The following is a 17,092-nucleotide window of genomic DNA, read 5'->3' on the forward strand; positions in this document are numbered from 1 at the left end:
TGGTCGATGGAGCAGCAGTGGTTGTAGTTAGAGCTTCTATGGTTGTCGTAGAGGCAGCTGCTGTGGTTGACGTAGGAGCTACAGTTGTTGTATCAGGAGCTGTAATTGTGATTTTTGTAGTAAGTACAGCAGGTGGAGTGGTCGTGGAAGCTACAGTTGTAGTAGGTGCCGTTGTTATGGTTGTCGTAGGAGCTGAAGTTGTAGTTGTTGTAGCAGGAGCTGCAGTGGTTGTCGTAATAGTTTCTGGAGTTGTAGTGGTCGTTGGAGCAGCAGTGGTTGTAGTTAGAGCTTCTATGGTTGTCGTAGAGGCAGCTGCTGTGGTTGACGTAGGAGCTACAGTTGTTGTATCAGGAGCTGTAATTGTGATTGTTGTAGTAAGTACAGCAGGTGGAGTGGTCGTGGTAGCTTCAGTTGTAGTAGGTGCCGTTGTTTTGGTTGTCGTAGGAGCTGAAGTTGTAGTTGTTGTAGCAGGAGCTGCAGTGGTTGTCGTAATAGTTTCTGGAGTTGCAGTGGTTGTAGTTAGAGCTTCTATGGTTGTTGTAGAGGCAGCTGCTGTGGTTGACGTAGTAGCTACAGTTGTTGTATCAGGAGCTGTAGTTGTGATTGTTGTAGTAAGTACAGCAGGTGGAGTGGTCGTGTTAGCTACAGTTGTAGGAACTGCAGGAGTTGTAGTAGGTGCCGTTGTTATGGTTGTTGTAGGAGATGAAGTTGTAGTTGTTGTAGAAGGTGCTGCAGTCACTGTGGTCGTAAGAACAGCAGTTGTTGTAGTAGGAGCTGCACTGGTTGTCGTAGTAGGTTGTGGAGTTGCAGTGGTCGTAGGAGCAGCAGTTGTTGTAGTTAGGGCTGCAATGGTTGTCGTAGATGCTAAAGTTGTTGTAGGAGCTGCAGTTGTCGTTGGAGCTACAGTTGTTGTAGGTGCTGTTGTTGTGGTTGTCGTAGGAGCTGAAGTAATAATTGTTGTAGCAGGAGCTGCAGTGGTTGTCGTAATAGGTTCTGCAGTTGTAGTGGTTGTTGGAGCAGCAGTGGTTGTAGTTAGAGCTTCTATGGTTGTCGTAGAGGCAGCTGCTGTGGTTGACGTAGGAGCTACAGTTGTTGTACCAGGAGCTGTAGTTGTGATTGTTGTAGTAAGTACAGCAGGTGGAGTGGTCGTGGTAGCTACAGTTGTAGGAACTGCAGGAGTTGTAGTAGGTGCCGTTGTTATGGTTGTTGTAGGAGCTGAAGTTGTAGTTGTTGTAGCAGGAGCTGCAGTGGTTGTCGTAATAGTTTCTGGAGTTGTAGTGGTCGTTGGAGCAGCAGTGGTTGTAGTTAGAGCTTCTATGGTTGTCGTAGAGACAGCTGCTGTGGTTGACGTAGGAGCTACAGTTGTTGTATCAGGAGCTGTAGTTGTGATTGTTGTAGTAAGTACAGCAGGTGGAGTGGTCGTGGTAGCTACAGTTGTAGTAGGTGCCGTTGTTATGGTTGTCGTAGGAGCTGAAGTTGTAGTTGTTGTAGCAGGAGCTGCAGTGGTTGTCGTAATAGTTTCTGGAGTTGTAGTGGTCGTTGGAGCAGCAGTGGTTGTAGTTAGAGCTTCTATGGTTGTCGTAGAGGCAGCTGCTGTGGTTGACGTAGGAGCTACAGTTGTTGTATCAGGAGCTGTAATTGTGATTTTTGTAGTAAGTACAGCAGGTGGAGTGGTCGTGGTAGCTACAGTTGTAGTAGGTGCCGTTGTTATGGTTGTCGTAGGAGCTGAAGTTGTAGTTGTTGTATCAGGAGCTGCAGTGGTTGTCGTAATAGTTTCTGGAGTTGTAGTTGTCGTTGGAGCAGCAGTGGTTGTAGTTAGAGCTTCTATGGTTGTCGTAGAGGCAGCTGCTGTGGTTGACGTAGGAGCTACAGTTGTTGTATCAGGAGCTGTAGTTGTGATTGTTGTAGTAAGTACAGCAGGTGGAGTGGTCGTGGTAGCTACAGTTGTAGGAACTGCAGGAGTTGTAGTAGGTGCCGTTGTTATGGTTGTCGTAGGAGCTGAAGTTGTAGTTGTTGTAGAAGGTGCTGCAGTCACTGTGGTCGTAAGAACAGCAGTTGTTGTAGTAGTAGCTGCACTGGTTGTCGTAGTAGGTTGTGGAGTTGCAGTGGTCGTAGGAGCAGCAGTTGTTGTAGTTAGGGCTGCAATGGTTGTCGTAGATGCTAAAGTTGTTGTAGGTGCTGTTGTTGTGGTTGTCGTAGGAGCTGAAGTAATAATTGTTGTAGCAGGAGCTGCAGTGGTTGTCGTAATAGGTTCTGCAGTTGTAGTGGTTGTTGGAGCAGCAGTGGTTGTAGTTAGAGCTTCTATGGTTGTCGTAGAGGCAGCTGCTTTGGTTGACGTAGGAGCTACAGTTGTTCTCCCAGGAGCTGTAGTTGTGATTGTTGTAGTAAGTACAGCAGGTGGAGTGGTCGTGGTAGCTACAGTTGTAGGAACTGCAGGAGTTGTAGTAGGTGCCGTTGTTATGGTTGTTGTAGGAGCTGAAGTTGTAGTTGTTGTAGCAGGAGCTGCAGTGGTTGTCGTAATAGTTTCTGGAGTTGTAGTGGTTGTTGGAGCAGCAGTGGTTGTAGTTAGAGCTTCTATGGTTGTCGTAGAGGCAGCTGCTGTGGTTGACGTAGGAGCTACAGTTGTTGTATCAGGAGCTGTAGTTGTGATTGTTGTAGTAAGTACAGCAGGTGGAGTGGTCGTGGTAGCTACAGTTGTAGTAGGTGCCGTTGTTATGGTTGTTGTAGGAGCTGAAGTTGTAGTTGTTGTAGCAGGAGCTGCAGTGGTTGTCGTAATAGTTTCTGGAGTTGTAGTGGTCGTTGGAGCAGCAGTGGTTGTAGTTAGAGCTTCTATGGTTGTCGTAGATGCAGCTGCTGTGGTTGACGTAGGAGCTACAGTTGTTGTATCAGGAGCTGTAGTTGTGATTGTTGTAGTAAGTACAGCAGGTGGAGTGGTCGTGGTAGCTACAGTTGTAGTAGGTGCCGTTGTTATGGTTGTCGTAGGAGCTGAAGTTGTAGTTGTTGTTGCAGGAGCTGCAGTGGTTGTCGTAATAGTTTCTGGAGTTGTAGTGGTCGTTGGAGCAGCAGTGGTTGTAGTTAGAGCTTCTATGCTTGTCGTAGAGGCAGCTGCTGTGGTTGACGTAGGAGCTACAGTTGTTGTATCAGGAGCTGTAGTTGTGATTGTTGTAGTAAGTACAGCAGGTGGAGTGGTCGTGGTAGCTACAGTTGTAGGAACTGCAGGAGTTGTAGTAGGTGCCGTTGTTATGGTTGTCGTAGGAGCTGAAGTTGTAGTTGTTGTAGAAGGTGCTGCAGTCACTGTGGTCGTAAGAACAGCAGTTGTTGTAGTAGGAGCTGCACTGGTTGTCGTAGTAGGTTGTGGAGTTGCAGTGGTCGTAGGAGCAGCAGTTGTTGTAGTTAGGGCTGCAATGGTTGTCGTAGATGCTAAAGTTGTTGTAGGAGCTGCAGTTGTCGTGGGAGCTACAGTTGTTGTATCAGGAGCTGTAGTTGTGATTGTTGTAGTAAGTACAGCAGGTGGAGTGGTCGTGGTAGCTACAGTTGTAGTAGGTGCCGTTGTTATGGTTGTCGTAGGAGCTGAAGTTGTAGTTGTTGTTGCAGGAGCTGCAGTGGTTGTCGTAATAGTTTCTGGAGTTGTAGTGGTCGTTGGAGCAGCAGTGGTTGTAGTTAGAGCTTCTATGGTTGTAGTTAGAGCTTCTATGGTTGTCGTAGAGACAGCTGCTGTGGTTGACGTAGGAGCTACAGTTGTTGTATCAGGAGCTGTAGTTGTGATTGTTGTAGTAAGTACAGCAGGTGGAGTGGTCGTGGTAGCTACAGTTGTAGTAGGTGCCGTTGTTATGGTTGTCGTAGGAGCTGAAGTTGTAGTTGTTGTAGCAGGAGCTGCAGTGGTTGTCGTAATAGTTTCTGGAGTTGTAGTGGTCGTTGGAGCAGCAGTGGTTGTAGTTAGAGCTTCTATGGTTGTCGTAGAGGCAGCTGCTGTGGTTGACGTAGGAGCTACAGTTGTTGTATCAGGAGCTGTAGTTGTGATTGTTGTAGTAAGTACAGCAGGTGGAGTGGTCGTGGTAGCTACAGTTGTAGTAGGTGCCGTTGTTATGGTTGTCGTAGGAGCTGAAGTTGTAGTTGTTGTATCAGGTGCTGCAGTGGTTGTCGTAATAGTTTCTGGAGTTGTAGTGGTCGTTGGAGCAGCAGTGGTTGTAGTTAGAGCTTCTATGGTTGTCGTAGAGGAAGCTGCTGTGGTTGACGTAGTAGCTACAGTTGTTGTATCAGGAGCTGTAGTTGTGATTGTTGTAGTAAGTACAGCAGGTGGAGTGGTCGTGGTAGCTACAGTTGTAGGAACTGCAGGAGTTGTAGTAGGTACTGCTTTTGTGGTTGTAGTAGGAGCTGAAGTGGTAGTTGTTGTAGAAGGTGCTGCAGTCACTGTGGTCGTAAGAACAGCAGTTGTTGTAGTAGGAGCTGCACTGGTTGTCGTAGTAGGTTGTGGAGTTGCAGTGGTCGTAGGAGCAGCAGTTGTTGTAGTTAGGGCTGCAATGGTTGTCGTAGATGCTAAAGTTGTTGTAGGAGCTGCAGTTGTCGTGGGAGCTACAGTTGTTGTAGTTGCTGTTGTTGTGGTTGTCGTAGGAGCTGAAGTTGTAGTTGTTGTATCAGGCGCTGCAGTGGTTGTCATAATAGGTTCTGCAGTTGTAGTGGTCGTTGGAGCAGCAGTGGTTGTAGTTAGAGCTTCTATGGTTGTCGTAGAGGCAGCTGCTGTGGTTGACGTAGTAGCTACAGTTGTTGTATCAGGAGCTGTAGTTGTGATTGTTGTAGTAAGTACAGCAGGTGGAGTGGTCGTGGTAGCCACAGTTGTAGTAATTGCAGGAGTTGTAGTAGGTGCTGCTGTTGTGGTTGTAGTAGGAGCTGAAATGGTAGTTGTTGTAGAAGGTGCTGCAGTCACTGTGGTTGTAAGAACAGCAGTTGTTGTAGTAGGAGCTGCACTGGTTGTCATAGTAGGTTGTGGAGTTGCAGTGGTCGTAGGAGCAGCAGTTGTTGTAGTTAGGGCTGCAATGGTTGTCGTAGATGCTAAAGTTGTTGTAGGAGCTGCAGTTGTCGTGGGAGCTACAGTTGTTGTAGGTGCTGTTGTTGTGGTTGTCGTAGGAGCTGAAGTTGTAGTTGTTGTATCAGGCGCTGCAGTGGTTGTCGTAATAGGTTCTGCAGTTGTAGTGGTCGTTGGAGCAGCAGTGGTTGTAGTTAGAGCTTCTATGCTTGTCGTAGAGGCAGCTGCTGTGGTTGACGTAGGAGCTACAGTTGTTGTATCAGGAGCTGTAGTTGTGATTGTTGTAGTAAGTACAGCAGGTGGAGTGGTCGTGGTAGCTACAGTTGTAGGAACTGCAGGAGTTGTAGTAGGTGCCGTTGTTATGGTTGTCGTAGGAGCTGAAGTTGTAGTTGTTGTAGAAGGTGCTGCAGTCACTGTGGTCGTAAGAACAGCAGTTGTTGTAGTAGGAGCTGCACTGGTTGTCGTAGTAGGTTGTGGAGTTGCAGTGGTCGTAGGAGCAGCAGTTGTTGTAGTTAGGGCTGCAATGGTTGTCGTAGATGCTAAAGTTGTTGTAGGTGCTGTTGTTGTGGTTGTCGTAGGAGCTGAAGTAATAATTGTTGTAGCAGGAGCTGCAGTGGTTGTCGTAATAGGTTCTGCAGTTGTAGTGGTTGTTGGAGCAGCAGTGGTTGTAGTTAGAGCTTCTATGGTTGTCGTAGAGGCAGCTGCTGTGGTTGACGTAGGAGCTACAGTTGTTGTACCAGGAGCTGTAGTTGTGATTGTTGTAGAAAGTACAGCAGGTGGAGTGGTCGTGGTAGCTACAGTTGTAGGAACTGCAGGAGTTGTAGTAGGTGCCGTTGTTATGGTTGTTGTAGGAGCTGAAGTTGTAGTTGTTGTAGCAGGAGCTGCAGTGGTTGTCGTAATAGTTTCTGGAGTTGTAGTGGTCGTTGGAGCAGCAGTGGTTGTAGTTAGAGCTTCTATGGTTGTCGTAGAGGCAGCTGCTGTGGTTGACGTAGGAGCTACAGTTGTTGTATCAGGAGCTGTAGTTGTGATTGTTGTAGTAAGTACAGCAGGTGGAGTGGTCGTGGTAGCTACAGTTGTAGTAGGTGCCGTTGTTATGGTTGTTGTAGGAGCTGAAGTTGTAGTTGTTGTAGCAGGAGCTGCAGTGGTTGTCGTAATAGTTTCTGGAGTTGTAGTGGTCGTTGGAGCAGCAGTGGTTGTAGCTAGAGCTTCTATGGTTGTCGTAGATGCAGCTGCTGTGGTTGACGTAGGAGCTACAGTTGTTGTATCAGGAGCTGTAGTTGTGATTGTTGTAGTAAGTACAGCAGGTGGAGTGGTCGTGGTAGCTACAGTTGAGGTAGGTGCCGTTGTTATGGTTGTCGTAGGAGCTGAAGTTGTAGTTGTTGTTGCAGGAGATGCAGTGGTTGTCGTAATAGTTTCTGGAGTTGTAGTGGTCGTTGGAGCAGCAGTGGTTGTAGTTAGAGCTTCTATGGTTGTAGTTAGAGCTTCTATGGTTGCCGTAGAGACAGCTGCTGTGGTTGACGTAGGAGCTACAGTTGTTGTATCAGGAGCTGTAGTTGTGATTGTTGTAGTAAGTACAGCAGGTGGAGTGGTCGTGGTAGCTACAGTTGTAGTAGGTGCCGTTGTTATGGTTGTCGTAGGAGCTGAAGTTGTAGTTGTTGTAGCAGGAGCTGCAGTGGTTGTCGTAATAGTTTCTGGAGTTGTAGTGGTCGTTGGAGCAGCAGTGGTTGTAGTTAGAGCTTCTATGGTTGTCGTAGAGGCAGCTGCTGTGGTTGACGTAGGAGCTACAGTTGTTGTATCAGGAGCTGTAATTGTGGTTTTTGTAGTAAGTACAGCAGGTGGAGTGGTCGTGGTAGCTACAGTTGTAGTAGGTGCCGTTGTTATGGTTGTCGTAGGAGCTGAAGTTGTAGTTGTTGTATCAGGAGCTGCAGTGGTTGTCGTAATAGTTTCTGGAGTTGTAGTGGTCGTTGGAGCAGCAGTGGTTGTAGTTAGAGCTTCTATGGTTGTCGTAGAGGAAGCTGCTGTGGTTGACGTAGTAGCTACAGTTGTTGTATCAGGAGCTGTAGTTGTGATTGTTGTAGTAAGTACAGCAGGTGGAGTGGTCGTGGTAGCTACAGTTGTAGGAACTGCAGGAGTTGTAGTAGGTACTGCTGTTGTGGTTGTAGTAGGAGCTGAAGTTGTAGTTGTTGTAGCAGGTGCTGCAGTGGTTGTCGTAATAGTTTCTGGAGTTGTAGTGGTCGTTGGAGCAGCAGTGGTTGTAGTTAGAGCTTCTATGGTTGTCGTAGATGCAGCTGCTGTGGTTGACGTAGGAGCTACAGTTGTTGTATCAGGAGCTGTAGTTGTGATTGTTGTAGTAAGTACAGCAGGTGGAGTGGTCGTGGTAGCTACAGTTGAGGTAGGTGCCGTTGTTATGGTTGTCGTAGGAGCTGAAGTTGTAGTTGTTGTTGCAGGAGATGCAGTGGTTGTCGTAATAGTTTCTGGAGTTGTAGTGGTCGTTGGAGCAGCAGTGGTTGTAGTTAGAGCTTCTATGGTTGTAGTTAGAGCTTCTATGGTTGCCGTAGAGACAGCTGCTGTGGTTGACGTAGGAGCTACAGTTGTTGTATCAGGAGCTGTAGTTGTGATTGTTGTAGTAAGTACAGCAGGTGGAGTGGTCGTGGTAGCTACAGTTGTAGTAGGTGCCGTTGTTATGGTTGTCGTAGGAGCTGAAGTTGTAGTTGTTGTAGCAGGAGCTGCAGTGGTTGTCGTAATAGTTTCTGGAGTTGTAGTGGTCGTTGGAGCAGCAGTGGTTGTAGTTAGAGCTTCTATGGTTGTCGTAGAGGCAGCTGCTGTGGTTGACGTAGGAGCTACAGTTGTTGTATCAGGAGCTGTAATTGTGGTTTTTGTAGTAAGTACAGCAGGTGGAGTGGTCGTGGTAGCTACAGTTGTAGTAGGTGCCGTTGTTATGGTTGTCGTAGGAGCTGAAGTTGTAGTTGTTGTATCAGGAGCTGCAGTGGTTGTCGTAATAGTTTCTGGAGTTGTAGTGGTCGTTGGAGCAGCAGTGGTTGTAGTTAGAGCTTCTATGGTTGTCGTAGAGGAAGCTGCTGTGGTTGACGTAGTAGCTACAGTTGTTGTATCAGGAGCTGTAGTTGTGATTGTTGTAGTAAGTACAGCAGGTGGAGTGGTCGTGGTAGCTACAGTTGTAGGAACTGCAGGAGTTGTAGTAGGTACTGCTGTTGTGGTTGTAGTAGGAGCTGAAGTTGTAGTTGTTGTAGCAGGTGCTGCAGTGGTTGTCGTAATAGTTTCTGGAGTTGTAGTTGTCGTTGGAGCAGCAGTGGTTGTAGTTAGAGCTTCTATGGTTGTCGTAGAGGCAGCTGCTGTGGTTGACGTAGGAGCTACAGTTGTTGTATCAGGAGCTGTAGTTGTGATTGTTGTAGTAAGTACAGCAGGTGGAGTGGTCGTGGTAGCTACAGTTGAGGTAGGTGCCGTTGTTATGGTTGTCGTAGGAGCTGAAGTTGTAGTTGTTGTTGCAGGAGATGCAGTGGTTGTCGTAATAGTTTCTGGAGTTGTAGTGGTCGTTGGAGCAGCAGTGGTTGTAGTTAGAGCTTCTATGGTTGTCGTAGATGCAGCTGCTGTGGTTGACGTAGGAGCTACAGTTGTTGTATCAGGAGCTGTAGTTGTGATTGTTGTAGTAAGTACAGCAGGTGGAGTGGTCGTGGTAGCTACAGTTGTAGTAGGTGCCGTTGTTATGGTTGTCGTAGGAGCTGAAGTTGTAGTTGTTGTTGCAGGAGATGCAGTGGTTGTCGTAATAGTTTCTGGAGTTGTAGTGGTCGTTGGAGCAGCAGTGGTTGTAGTTAGAGCTTCTATGGTTGTAGTTAGAGCTTCTATGGTTGTCGTAGAGACAGCTGCTGTGGTTGACGTAGGAGCTACAGTTGTTGTATCAGGAGCTGTAGTTGTGATTGTTGTAGTAAGTACAGCAGGTGGAGTGGTCGTGGTAGCTACAGTTGTAGTAGGTGCCGTTGTTATGGTTGTCGTAGGAGCTGAAGTTGTAGTTGTTGTAGCAGGAGCTGCAGTGGTTGTCGTAATAGTTTCTGGAGTTGTAGTGGTCGTTGGAGCAGCAGTGGTTGTAGTTAGAGCTTCTATGGTTGTCGTAGAGGCAGCTGCTGTGGTTGACGTAGGAGCTACAGTTGTTGTATCAGGAGCTGTAATTGTGGTTTTTGTAGTAAGTACAGCAGGTGGAGTGGTCGTGGTAGCTACAGTTGTAGTAGGTGCCGTTGTTATGGTTGTCGTAGGAGCTGAAGTTGTAGTTGTTGTATCAGGAGCTGCAGTGGTTGTCGTAATAGTTTCTGGAGTTGTAGTGGTCGTTGGAGCAGCAGTGGTTGTAGTTAGAGCTTCTATGGTTGTCGTAGAGGAAGCTGCTGTGGATGACGTAGTAGCTACAGTTGTTGTATCAGGAGCTGTAGTTGTGATTGTTGTAGTAAGTACAGCAGGTGGAGTGGTCGTGGTAGCTACAGTTGTAGGAACTGCAGGAGTTGTAGTAGGTACTGCTGTTGTGGTTGTAGTAGGAGCTGAAGTTGTAGTTGTTGTAGCAGGTGCTGCAGTGGTTGTCGTAATAGTTTCTGGAGTTGTAGTTGTCGTTGGAGCAGCAGTGGTTGTAGTTAGAGCTTCTATGGTTGTCGTAGAGGCAGCTGCTGTGGTTGACGTAGGAGCTACAGTTGTTGTATCAGGAGCTGTAGTTGTGATTGTTGTAGTAAGTACAGCAGGTGGAGTGGTCGTGGTAGCTACAGTTGTAGGAACTGCAGGAGTTGTAGTAGGTGCCGTTGTTATGGTTGTTGTAGGAGCTGAAGTTGTAGTTGTTGTAGCAGGAGCTGCAGTGGTTGTCGTAATAGTTTCTGGAGTTGTAGTGGTCGTTGGAGCAGCAGTGGTTGTAGTTAGAGCTTCTATGGTTGTGGTAGAGGCAGCTGCTGTGGTTGACGTAGGGGCTACAGTTGTTGTATCAGGAGCTGTAATTGTGATTGTTGTAGTAAGTACAGCAGGTGGAGTGGTCGTGGTAGCTACAGTTGTAGTAGGTGCCGTTGTTATGGTTGTCGTAGGAGCTGAAGTTGTAGTTGTAGTAGCAGGAGCTGCAGTGGTTGTCGTAATAGTTTCTGGAGTTGTAGTTTTCGTTGGAGCAGCAGTGGTTGTAGTTAGAGCTTCTATGGTTGTCGTAGAGGCAGCTGCTGTGGTTGACGTAGTAGCTACAGTTGTTGTATCAGGAGCTGTAGTTGTGATTGTTGTAGTAAGTACAGCAGGTGGAGTGGTCGTGGTAGCTACAGTTGTAGGAACTGCAGGAGTTGTAGTAGGTGCTGCTGTTGTGGTTGTAGTAGGAGCTGAAGTGGTAGTTGTTGTAGAAGGTGCTGCAGTCACTGTGGTCGTAAGAACAGCAGTTGTTGTAGTAGGAGCTGCACTGGTTGTCGTAGTAGGTTGTGGAGTTGCAGTGGTCGTAGGAGCAGCAGTTGTTGTAGTTAGGGCTGCAATGGTTGTCGTAGATGCTAAAGTTGTTGTAGGAGCTGCAGTTGTCGTGGGAGCTACAGTTGTTGTAGTTGCTGTTGTTGTGGTTGTCGTAGGAGCTGAAGTTGTAGTTGTTGTATCAGGCGCTGCAGTGGTTGTCGTAATAGGTTCTGCAGTTGTAGTGGTCGTTGGAGCAGCAGTGGTTGTAGTTAGAGCTTCTATGGTTGTCGTAGAGGCAGCTGCTGTGGTTGACGTAGTAGCTACAGTTGTTGTATCAGGAGCTGTAGTTGTGATTGTTGTAGTAAGTACAGCAGGTGGAGTGGTCGAGGTTGCTACAGTTGTAGGAACTGCAGGAGTTGTAGTAGGTGCTGCTGTTGTGGTTGTAGTAGGAGCTGAAGTGGTAGTTGTTGTAGAAGGTGCTGCAGTCACTGTGGTCGTAAGAACAGCAGTTGTTGTAGTAGGAGCTGCACTGGTTGTCGTAGTAGGTTGTGGAGTTGCAGTGGTCGTAGGAGCAGCAGTTGTTGTAGTTAGGGCTGCAATGGTTGTCGTAGATGCTAAAGTTGTTGTAGGAGCTGCAGTTGTCGTGGGAGCTACAGTTGTTGTAGTTGCTGTTGTTGTGGTTGTCGTAGGAGCTGAAGTTGTAGTTGTTGTATCAGGCGCTGCAGTGGTTGTCATAATAGGTTCTGCAGTTGTAGTGGTCGTTGGAGCAGCAGTGGTTGTAGTTAGAGCTTCTATGGTTGTCGTAGAGGCAGCTGCTGTGGTTGACGTAGTAGCTACAGTTGTTGTATCAGGAGCTGTAGTTGTGATTGTTGTAGTAAGTACAGCAGGTGGAGTGGTCGTGGTAGCCACAGTTGTAGTAACTGCAGGAGTTGTAGTAGGTGCTGCTGTTGTGGTTGTAGTAGGAGCTGAAATGGTAGTTGTTGTAGAAGGTGCTGCAGTCACTGTGGTTGTAAGAACAGCAGTTGTTGTAGTAGGAGCTGCACTGGTTGTCATAGTAGGTTGTGGAGTTGCAGTGGTCGTAGGAGCAGCAGTTGTTGTAGTTAGGGCTGCAATGGTTGTCGTAGATGCTAAAGTTGTTGTAGGAGCTGCAGTTGTCGTGGGAGCTACAGTTGTTGTAGGTGCTGTTGTTGTGGTTGTCGTAGGAGCTGAAGTTGTAGTTGTTGTATCAGGCGCTGCAGTGGTTGTCGTAATAGGTTCTGCAGTTGTAGTGGTCGTTGGAGCAGCAGTGGTTGTAGTTAGAGCTTCTATGCTTGTCGTAGAGGCAGCTGCTGTGGTTGACGTAGGAGCTACAGTTGTTGTATCAGGAGCTGTAGTTGTGATTGTTGTAGTAAGTACAGCAGGTGGAGTGGTCGTGGTAGCTACAGTTGTAGGAACTGCAGGAGTTGTAGTAGGTGCCGTTGTTATGGTTGTCGTAGGAGCTGAAGTTGTAGTTGTTGTAGAAGGTGCTGCAGTCACTGTGGTCGTAAGAACAGCAGTTGTTGTAGTAGGAGCTGCACTGGTTGTCGTAGTAGGTTGTGGAGTTGCAGTGGTCGTAGGAGCAGCAGTTGTTGTAGTTAGGGCTGCAATGGTTGTCGTAGATGCTAAAGTTGTTGTAGGAGCTGCAGTTGTCGTGGGAGCTACAGTTGTTGTAGGTGCTGTTGTTGTGGTTGTCGTAGGAGCTGAAGTTGTAATTGTTGTAGCAGGAGCTGCAGTGGTTGTCGTAATAGGTTCTGCAGTTGTAGTGGTCGTTGGAGCAGCAGTGGTTGTAGTTAGAGCTTCTATGGTTGTCGTAGAGGCAGCTGCTGTGGTTGACGTAGGAGCTACAGTTGTTGTACCAGGAGCTGTAGTTGTGATTGTTGTAGTAAGTACAGCAGGTGGAGTGGTCGTGGTAGCTACAGTTGTAGGAACTGCAGGAGTTGTAGTAGGTGCCGTTGTTATGGTTGTTGTAGGAGCTGAAGTTGTAGTTGTTGTAGCAGGAGCTGCAGTGGTTGTCGTAATAGTTTCTGGAGTTGTAGTGGTCGTTGGAGCAGCAGTGGTTGTAGTTAGAGCTTCTATGGTTGTCGTAGAGGCAGCTGCTGTGGTTGACGTAGGAGCTACAGTTGTTGTATCAGGAGCTGTAGTTGTGATTGTTGTAGTAAGTACAGCAGGTGGAGTGGTCGTGGTAGCTACAGTTGTAGTAGGTGCCGTTGTTATGGTTGTTGTAGGAGCTGAAGTTGTAGTTGTTGTAGCAGGAGCTGCAGTGGTTGTCGTAATAGTTTCTGGAGTTGTAGTGGTCGTTGGAGCAGCAGTGGTTGTAGTTAGAGCTTCTATGGTTGTCGTAGATGCAGCTGCTGTGGTTGACGTAGGAGCTACAGTTGTTGTATCAGGAGCTGTAGTTGTGATTGTTGTAGTAAGTACAGCAGGTGGAGTGGTCGTGGTAGCTACAGTTGTAGTAGGTGCCGTTGTTATGGTTGTCGTAGGAGCTGAAGTTGTAGTTGTTGTTGCAGGAGCTGCAGTGGTTGTCGTAATAGTTTCTGGAGTTGTAGTGGTCGATGGAGCAGCAGTGGTTGTAGTTAGAGCTTCTATGGTTGTCGTAGAGGCAGCTGCTGTGGTTGACGTAGGAGCTACAGTTGTTGTATCAGGAGCTGTAGTTGTGATTGTTGTAGTAAGTACAGCAGGTGGAGTGGTCGTGGTAGCTACAGTTGTAGGAACTGCAGGAGTTGTAGTAGGTACTGCTGTTGTGGTTGTAGTAGGAGCTGAAGTTGTAGTTGTTGTAGCAGGTGCTGCAGTGGTTGTCGTAATAGTTTCTGGAGTTGTAGTTGTCGTTGGAGCAGCAGTGGTTGTAGTTAGAGCTTCTATGGTTGTCGTAGAGGCAGCTGCTGTGGTTGACGTAGGAGCTACAGTTGTTGTATCAGGAGCTGTAGTTGTGATTGTTGTAGTAAGTACAGCAGGTGGAGTGGTCGTGGTAGCTACAGTTGTAGGAACTGCAGGAGTTGTAGTAGGTGCCGTTGTTATGGTTGTTGTAGGAGCTGAAGTTGTAGTTGTTGTAGCAGGAGCTGCAGTGGTTGTCGTAATAGTTTCTGGAGTTGTAGTGGTCGTTGGAGCAGCAGTGGTTGTAGTTAGAGCTTCTATGGTTGTGGTAGAGGCAGCTGCTGTGGTTGACGTAGGGGCTACAGTTGTTGTATCAGGAGCTGTAATTGTGATTGTTGTAGTAAGTACAGCAGGTGGAGTGGTCGTGGTAGCTACAGTTGTAGTAGGTGCCGTTGTTATGGTTGTCGTAGGAGCTGAAGTTGTAGTTGTAGTAGCAGGAGCTGCAGTGGTTGTCGTAATAGTTTCTGGAGTTGTAGTTTTCGTTGGAGCAGCAGTGGTTGTAGTTAGAGCTTCTATGGTTGTCGTAGAGGCAGCTGCTGTGGTTGACGTAGTAGCTACAGTTGTTGTATCAGGAGCTGTAGTTGTGATTGTTGTAGTAAGTACAGCAGGTGGAGTGGTCGTGGTAGCTACAGTTGTAGGAACTGCAGGAGTTGTAGTAGGTGCTGCTGTTGTGGTTGTAGTAGGAGCTGAAGTGGTAGTTGTTGTAGAAGGTGCTGCAGTCACTGTGGTCGTAAGAACAGCAGTTGTTGTAGTAGGAGCTGCACTGGTTGTCGTAGTAGGTTGTGGAGTTGCAGTGGTCGTAGGAGCAGCAGTTGTTGTAGTTAGGGCTGCAATGGTTGTCGTAGATGCTAAAGTTGTTGTAGGAGCTGCAGTTGTCGTGGGAGCTACAGTTGTTGTAGTTGCTGTTGTTGTGGTTGTCGTAGGAGCTGAAGTTGTAGTTGTTGTATCAGGCGCTGCAGTGGTTGTCATAATAGGTTCTGCAGTTGTAGTGGTCGTTGGAGCAGCAGTGGTTGTAGTTAGAGCTTCTATGGTTGTCGTAGAGGCAGCTGCTGTGGTTGACGTAGTAGCTACAGTTGTTGTATCAGGAGCTGTAGTTGTGATTGTTGTAGTAAGTACAGCAGGTGGAGTGGTCGTGGTAGCCACAGTTGTAGTAACTGCAGGAGTTGTAGTAGGTGCTGCTGTTGTGGTTGTAGTAGGAGCTGAAATGGTAGTTGTTGTAGAAGGTGCTGCAGTCACTGTGGTTGTAAGAACAGCAGTTGTTGTAGTAGGAGCTGCACTGGTGGTCATAGTAGGTTGTGGAGTTGCAGTGGTCGTAGGAGCAGCAGTTGTTGTAGTTAGGGCTGCAATGGTTGTCGTAGATGCTAAAGTTGTTGTAGGAGCTGCAGTTGTCGTGGGAGCTACAGTTGTTGTAGGTGCTGTTGTTGTGGTTGTCGTAGGAGCTGAAGTTGTAGTTGTTGTATCAGGCGCTGCAGTGGTTGTCGTAATAGGTTCTGCAGTTGTAGTGGTCGTTGGAGCAGCAGTGGTTGTAGTTAGAGCTTCTATGCTTGTCGTAGAGGCAGCTGCTGTGGTTGACGTAGGAGCTACAGTTGTTGTATCAGGAGCTGTAGTTGTGATTGTTGTAGTAAGTACAGCAGGTGGAGTGGTCGTGGTAGCTACAGTTGTAGGAACTGCAGGAGTTGTAGTAGGTGCCGTTGTTATGGTTGTCGTAGGAGCTGAAGTTGTAGTTGTTGTAGAAGGTGCTGCAGTCACTGTGGTCGTAAGAACAGCAGTTGTTGTAGTAGGAGCTGCAATGGTTGTCGTAGTAGGTTGTGGAGTTGCAGTGGTCGTAGGAGCAGCAGTTGTTGTAGTTAGGGCTGCAATGGTTGTCGTAGATGCTAAAGTTGTTGTAGGAGCTGCAGTTGTCGTGGGAGCTACAGTTGTTGTAGGTGCTGTTGTTGTGGTTGTCGTAGGAGCTGAAGTTGTAATTGTTGTAGCAGGAGCTGCAGTGGTTGTCGTAATAGGTTCTGCAGTTGTAGTGGTCGTTGGAGCAGCAGTGGTTGTAGTTAGAGCTTCTATGGTTGTCGTAGAGGCAGCTGCTGTGGTTGACGTAGGAGCTACAGTTGTTGTACCAGGAGCTGTAGTTGTGATTGTTGTAGTAAGTACAGCAGGTGGAGTGGTCGTGGTAGCTACAGTTGTAGGAACTGCAGGAGTTGTAGTAGGTGCCGTTGTTATGGTTGTTGTAGGAGCTGAAGTTGTAGTTGTTGTAGCAGGAGCTGCAGTGGTTGTCGTAATAGTTTCTGGAGTTGTAGTGGTCGTTGGAGCAGCAGTGGTTGTAGTTAGAGCTTCTATGGTTGTCGTAGAGGCAGCTGCTGTGGTTGACGTAGGAGCTACAGTTGTTGTATCAGGAGCTGTAGTTGTGATTGTTGTAGTAAGTACAGCAGGTGGAGTGGTCGTGGTAGCTACAGTTGTAGTAGGTGCCGTTGTTATGGTTGTTGTAGGAGCTGAAGTTGTAGTTGTTGTAGCAGGAGCTGCAGTGGTTGTCGTAATAGTTTCTGGAGTTGTAGTGGTCGTTGGAGCAGCAGTGGTTGTAGTTAGAGCTTCTATGGTTGTCGTAGATGCAGCTGCTGTGGTTGACGTAGGAGCTACAGTTGTTGTATCAGGAGCTGTAGTTGTGATTGTTGTAGTAAGTACAGCAGGTGGAGTGGTCGTGGTAGCTACAGTTGTAGTAGGTGCCGTTGTTATGGTTGTCGTAGGAGCTGAAGTTGTAGTTGTTGTTGCAGGAGCTGCAGTGGTTGTCGTAATAGTTTCTGGAGTTGTAGTGGTCGTTGGAGCAGCAGTGGTTGTAGTTAGAGCTTCTATGGTTGTCGTAGAGGCAGCTGCTGTGGTTGACGTAGGAGCTACAGTTGTTGTATCAGGAGCTGTAGTTGTGATTGTTGTAGTAAGTACAGCAGGTGGAGTGGTCGTGGTAGCTACAGTTGTAGTAGGTGCCGTTGTTATGGTTGTTGTAGGAGCTGAAGTTGTAGTTGTTGTAGCAGGAGCTGCAGTGGTTGTCGTAATAGTTTCTGGAGTTGTAGTGGTCGTTGGAGCAGCAGTGGTTGTAGTTAGAGCTTCTATGGTTGTCGTAGAGGCAGCTGCTGTGGTTGACGTAGTAGCTACAGTTGTTGTATCAGGAGCTGTAGTTGTGATTGTTGTAGTAAGTACAGCAGGTGGAGTGGTCGTGGTATCTACAGTTGTAGGAACTGCAGGAGTTGTAGTAGGTGCTGCTGTTGTGGTTGTAGTAGGAGCTGAAGTGGTAGTTGTTGTAGAAGGTGCTGCAGTCACTGTGGTCGTAAGAACAGCAGAGTTTGTAGTAGGAGCTGCACTGGTTGTCGTAGTAGGTTGTGGAGTTGCAGTGGTCGTAGGAGCAGCAGTTGTTGTAGTTAGGGCTGCAATGGTTGTCGTAGAGGCAGCTGCTGTGGTTGACGTAGGAGCTACAGTTGTTGTATCAGGAGCTGTAGTTGTGATTGTTGTAGTAAGTACAGCAGGTGGAGTGGTCGTGGTAGCTACAGTTGTAGGAACTGCAGGAGTTGTAGTAGGTACTGCTGTTGTGGTTGTAGTAGGAGCTGAAGTTGTAGTTGTTGTAGCAGGTGCTGCAGTGGTTGTCGTAATAGTTTCTGGAGTTGTAGTTGTCGTTGGAGCAGCAGTGGTTGTAGTTAGAGCTTCTATGGTTGTCGTAGAGGCAGCTGCTGTGGTTGACGTAGGAGCTACAGTTGTTGTATCAGGAGCTGTAGTTGTGATTGTTGTAGTAAGTACAGCAGG

General features: G+C 47.6%; 1 protein-coding gene across 1 annotated transcript in view; it reads right to left on the bottom strand.

Annotated features, from left to right (window-relative positions):
• LOC116353472 (mucin-5AC-like) overlaps nucleotides 1-17,092 on the bottom strand; it is a gene marked incomplete at its 5' end in the record, with an annotated part of 39,691 nt that extends 22,599 nt beyond the window's left edge. The window contains 2 exons of the mRNA XM_031789245.1: nucleotides 5,477-5,533; nucleotides 17,039-17,092. Of these exons, the coding sequence (XP_031645105.1) occupies nucleotides 5,477-5,533; nucleotides 17,039-17,092 (111 nt within the window). The remainder of the gene's footprint in view (nucleotides 1-5,476; nucleotides 5,534-17,038) is intronic.

The sequence above is a fragment of the Oncorhynchus kisutch genome, linkage group LG14 (genome assembly GCF_002021735.2).
Source record: "Oncorhynchus kisutch isolate 150728-3 linkage group LG14, Okis_V2, whole genome shotgun sequence".
Classification (NCBI taxonomy): Eukaryota; Metazoa; Chordata; class Actinopteri; order Salmoniformes; family Salmonidae; genus Oncorhynchus; species Oncorhynchus kisutch.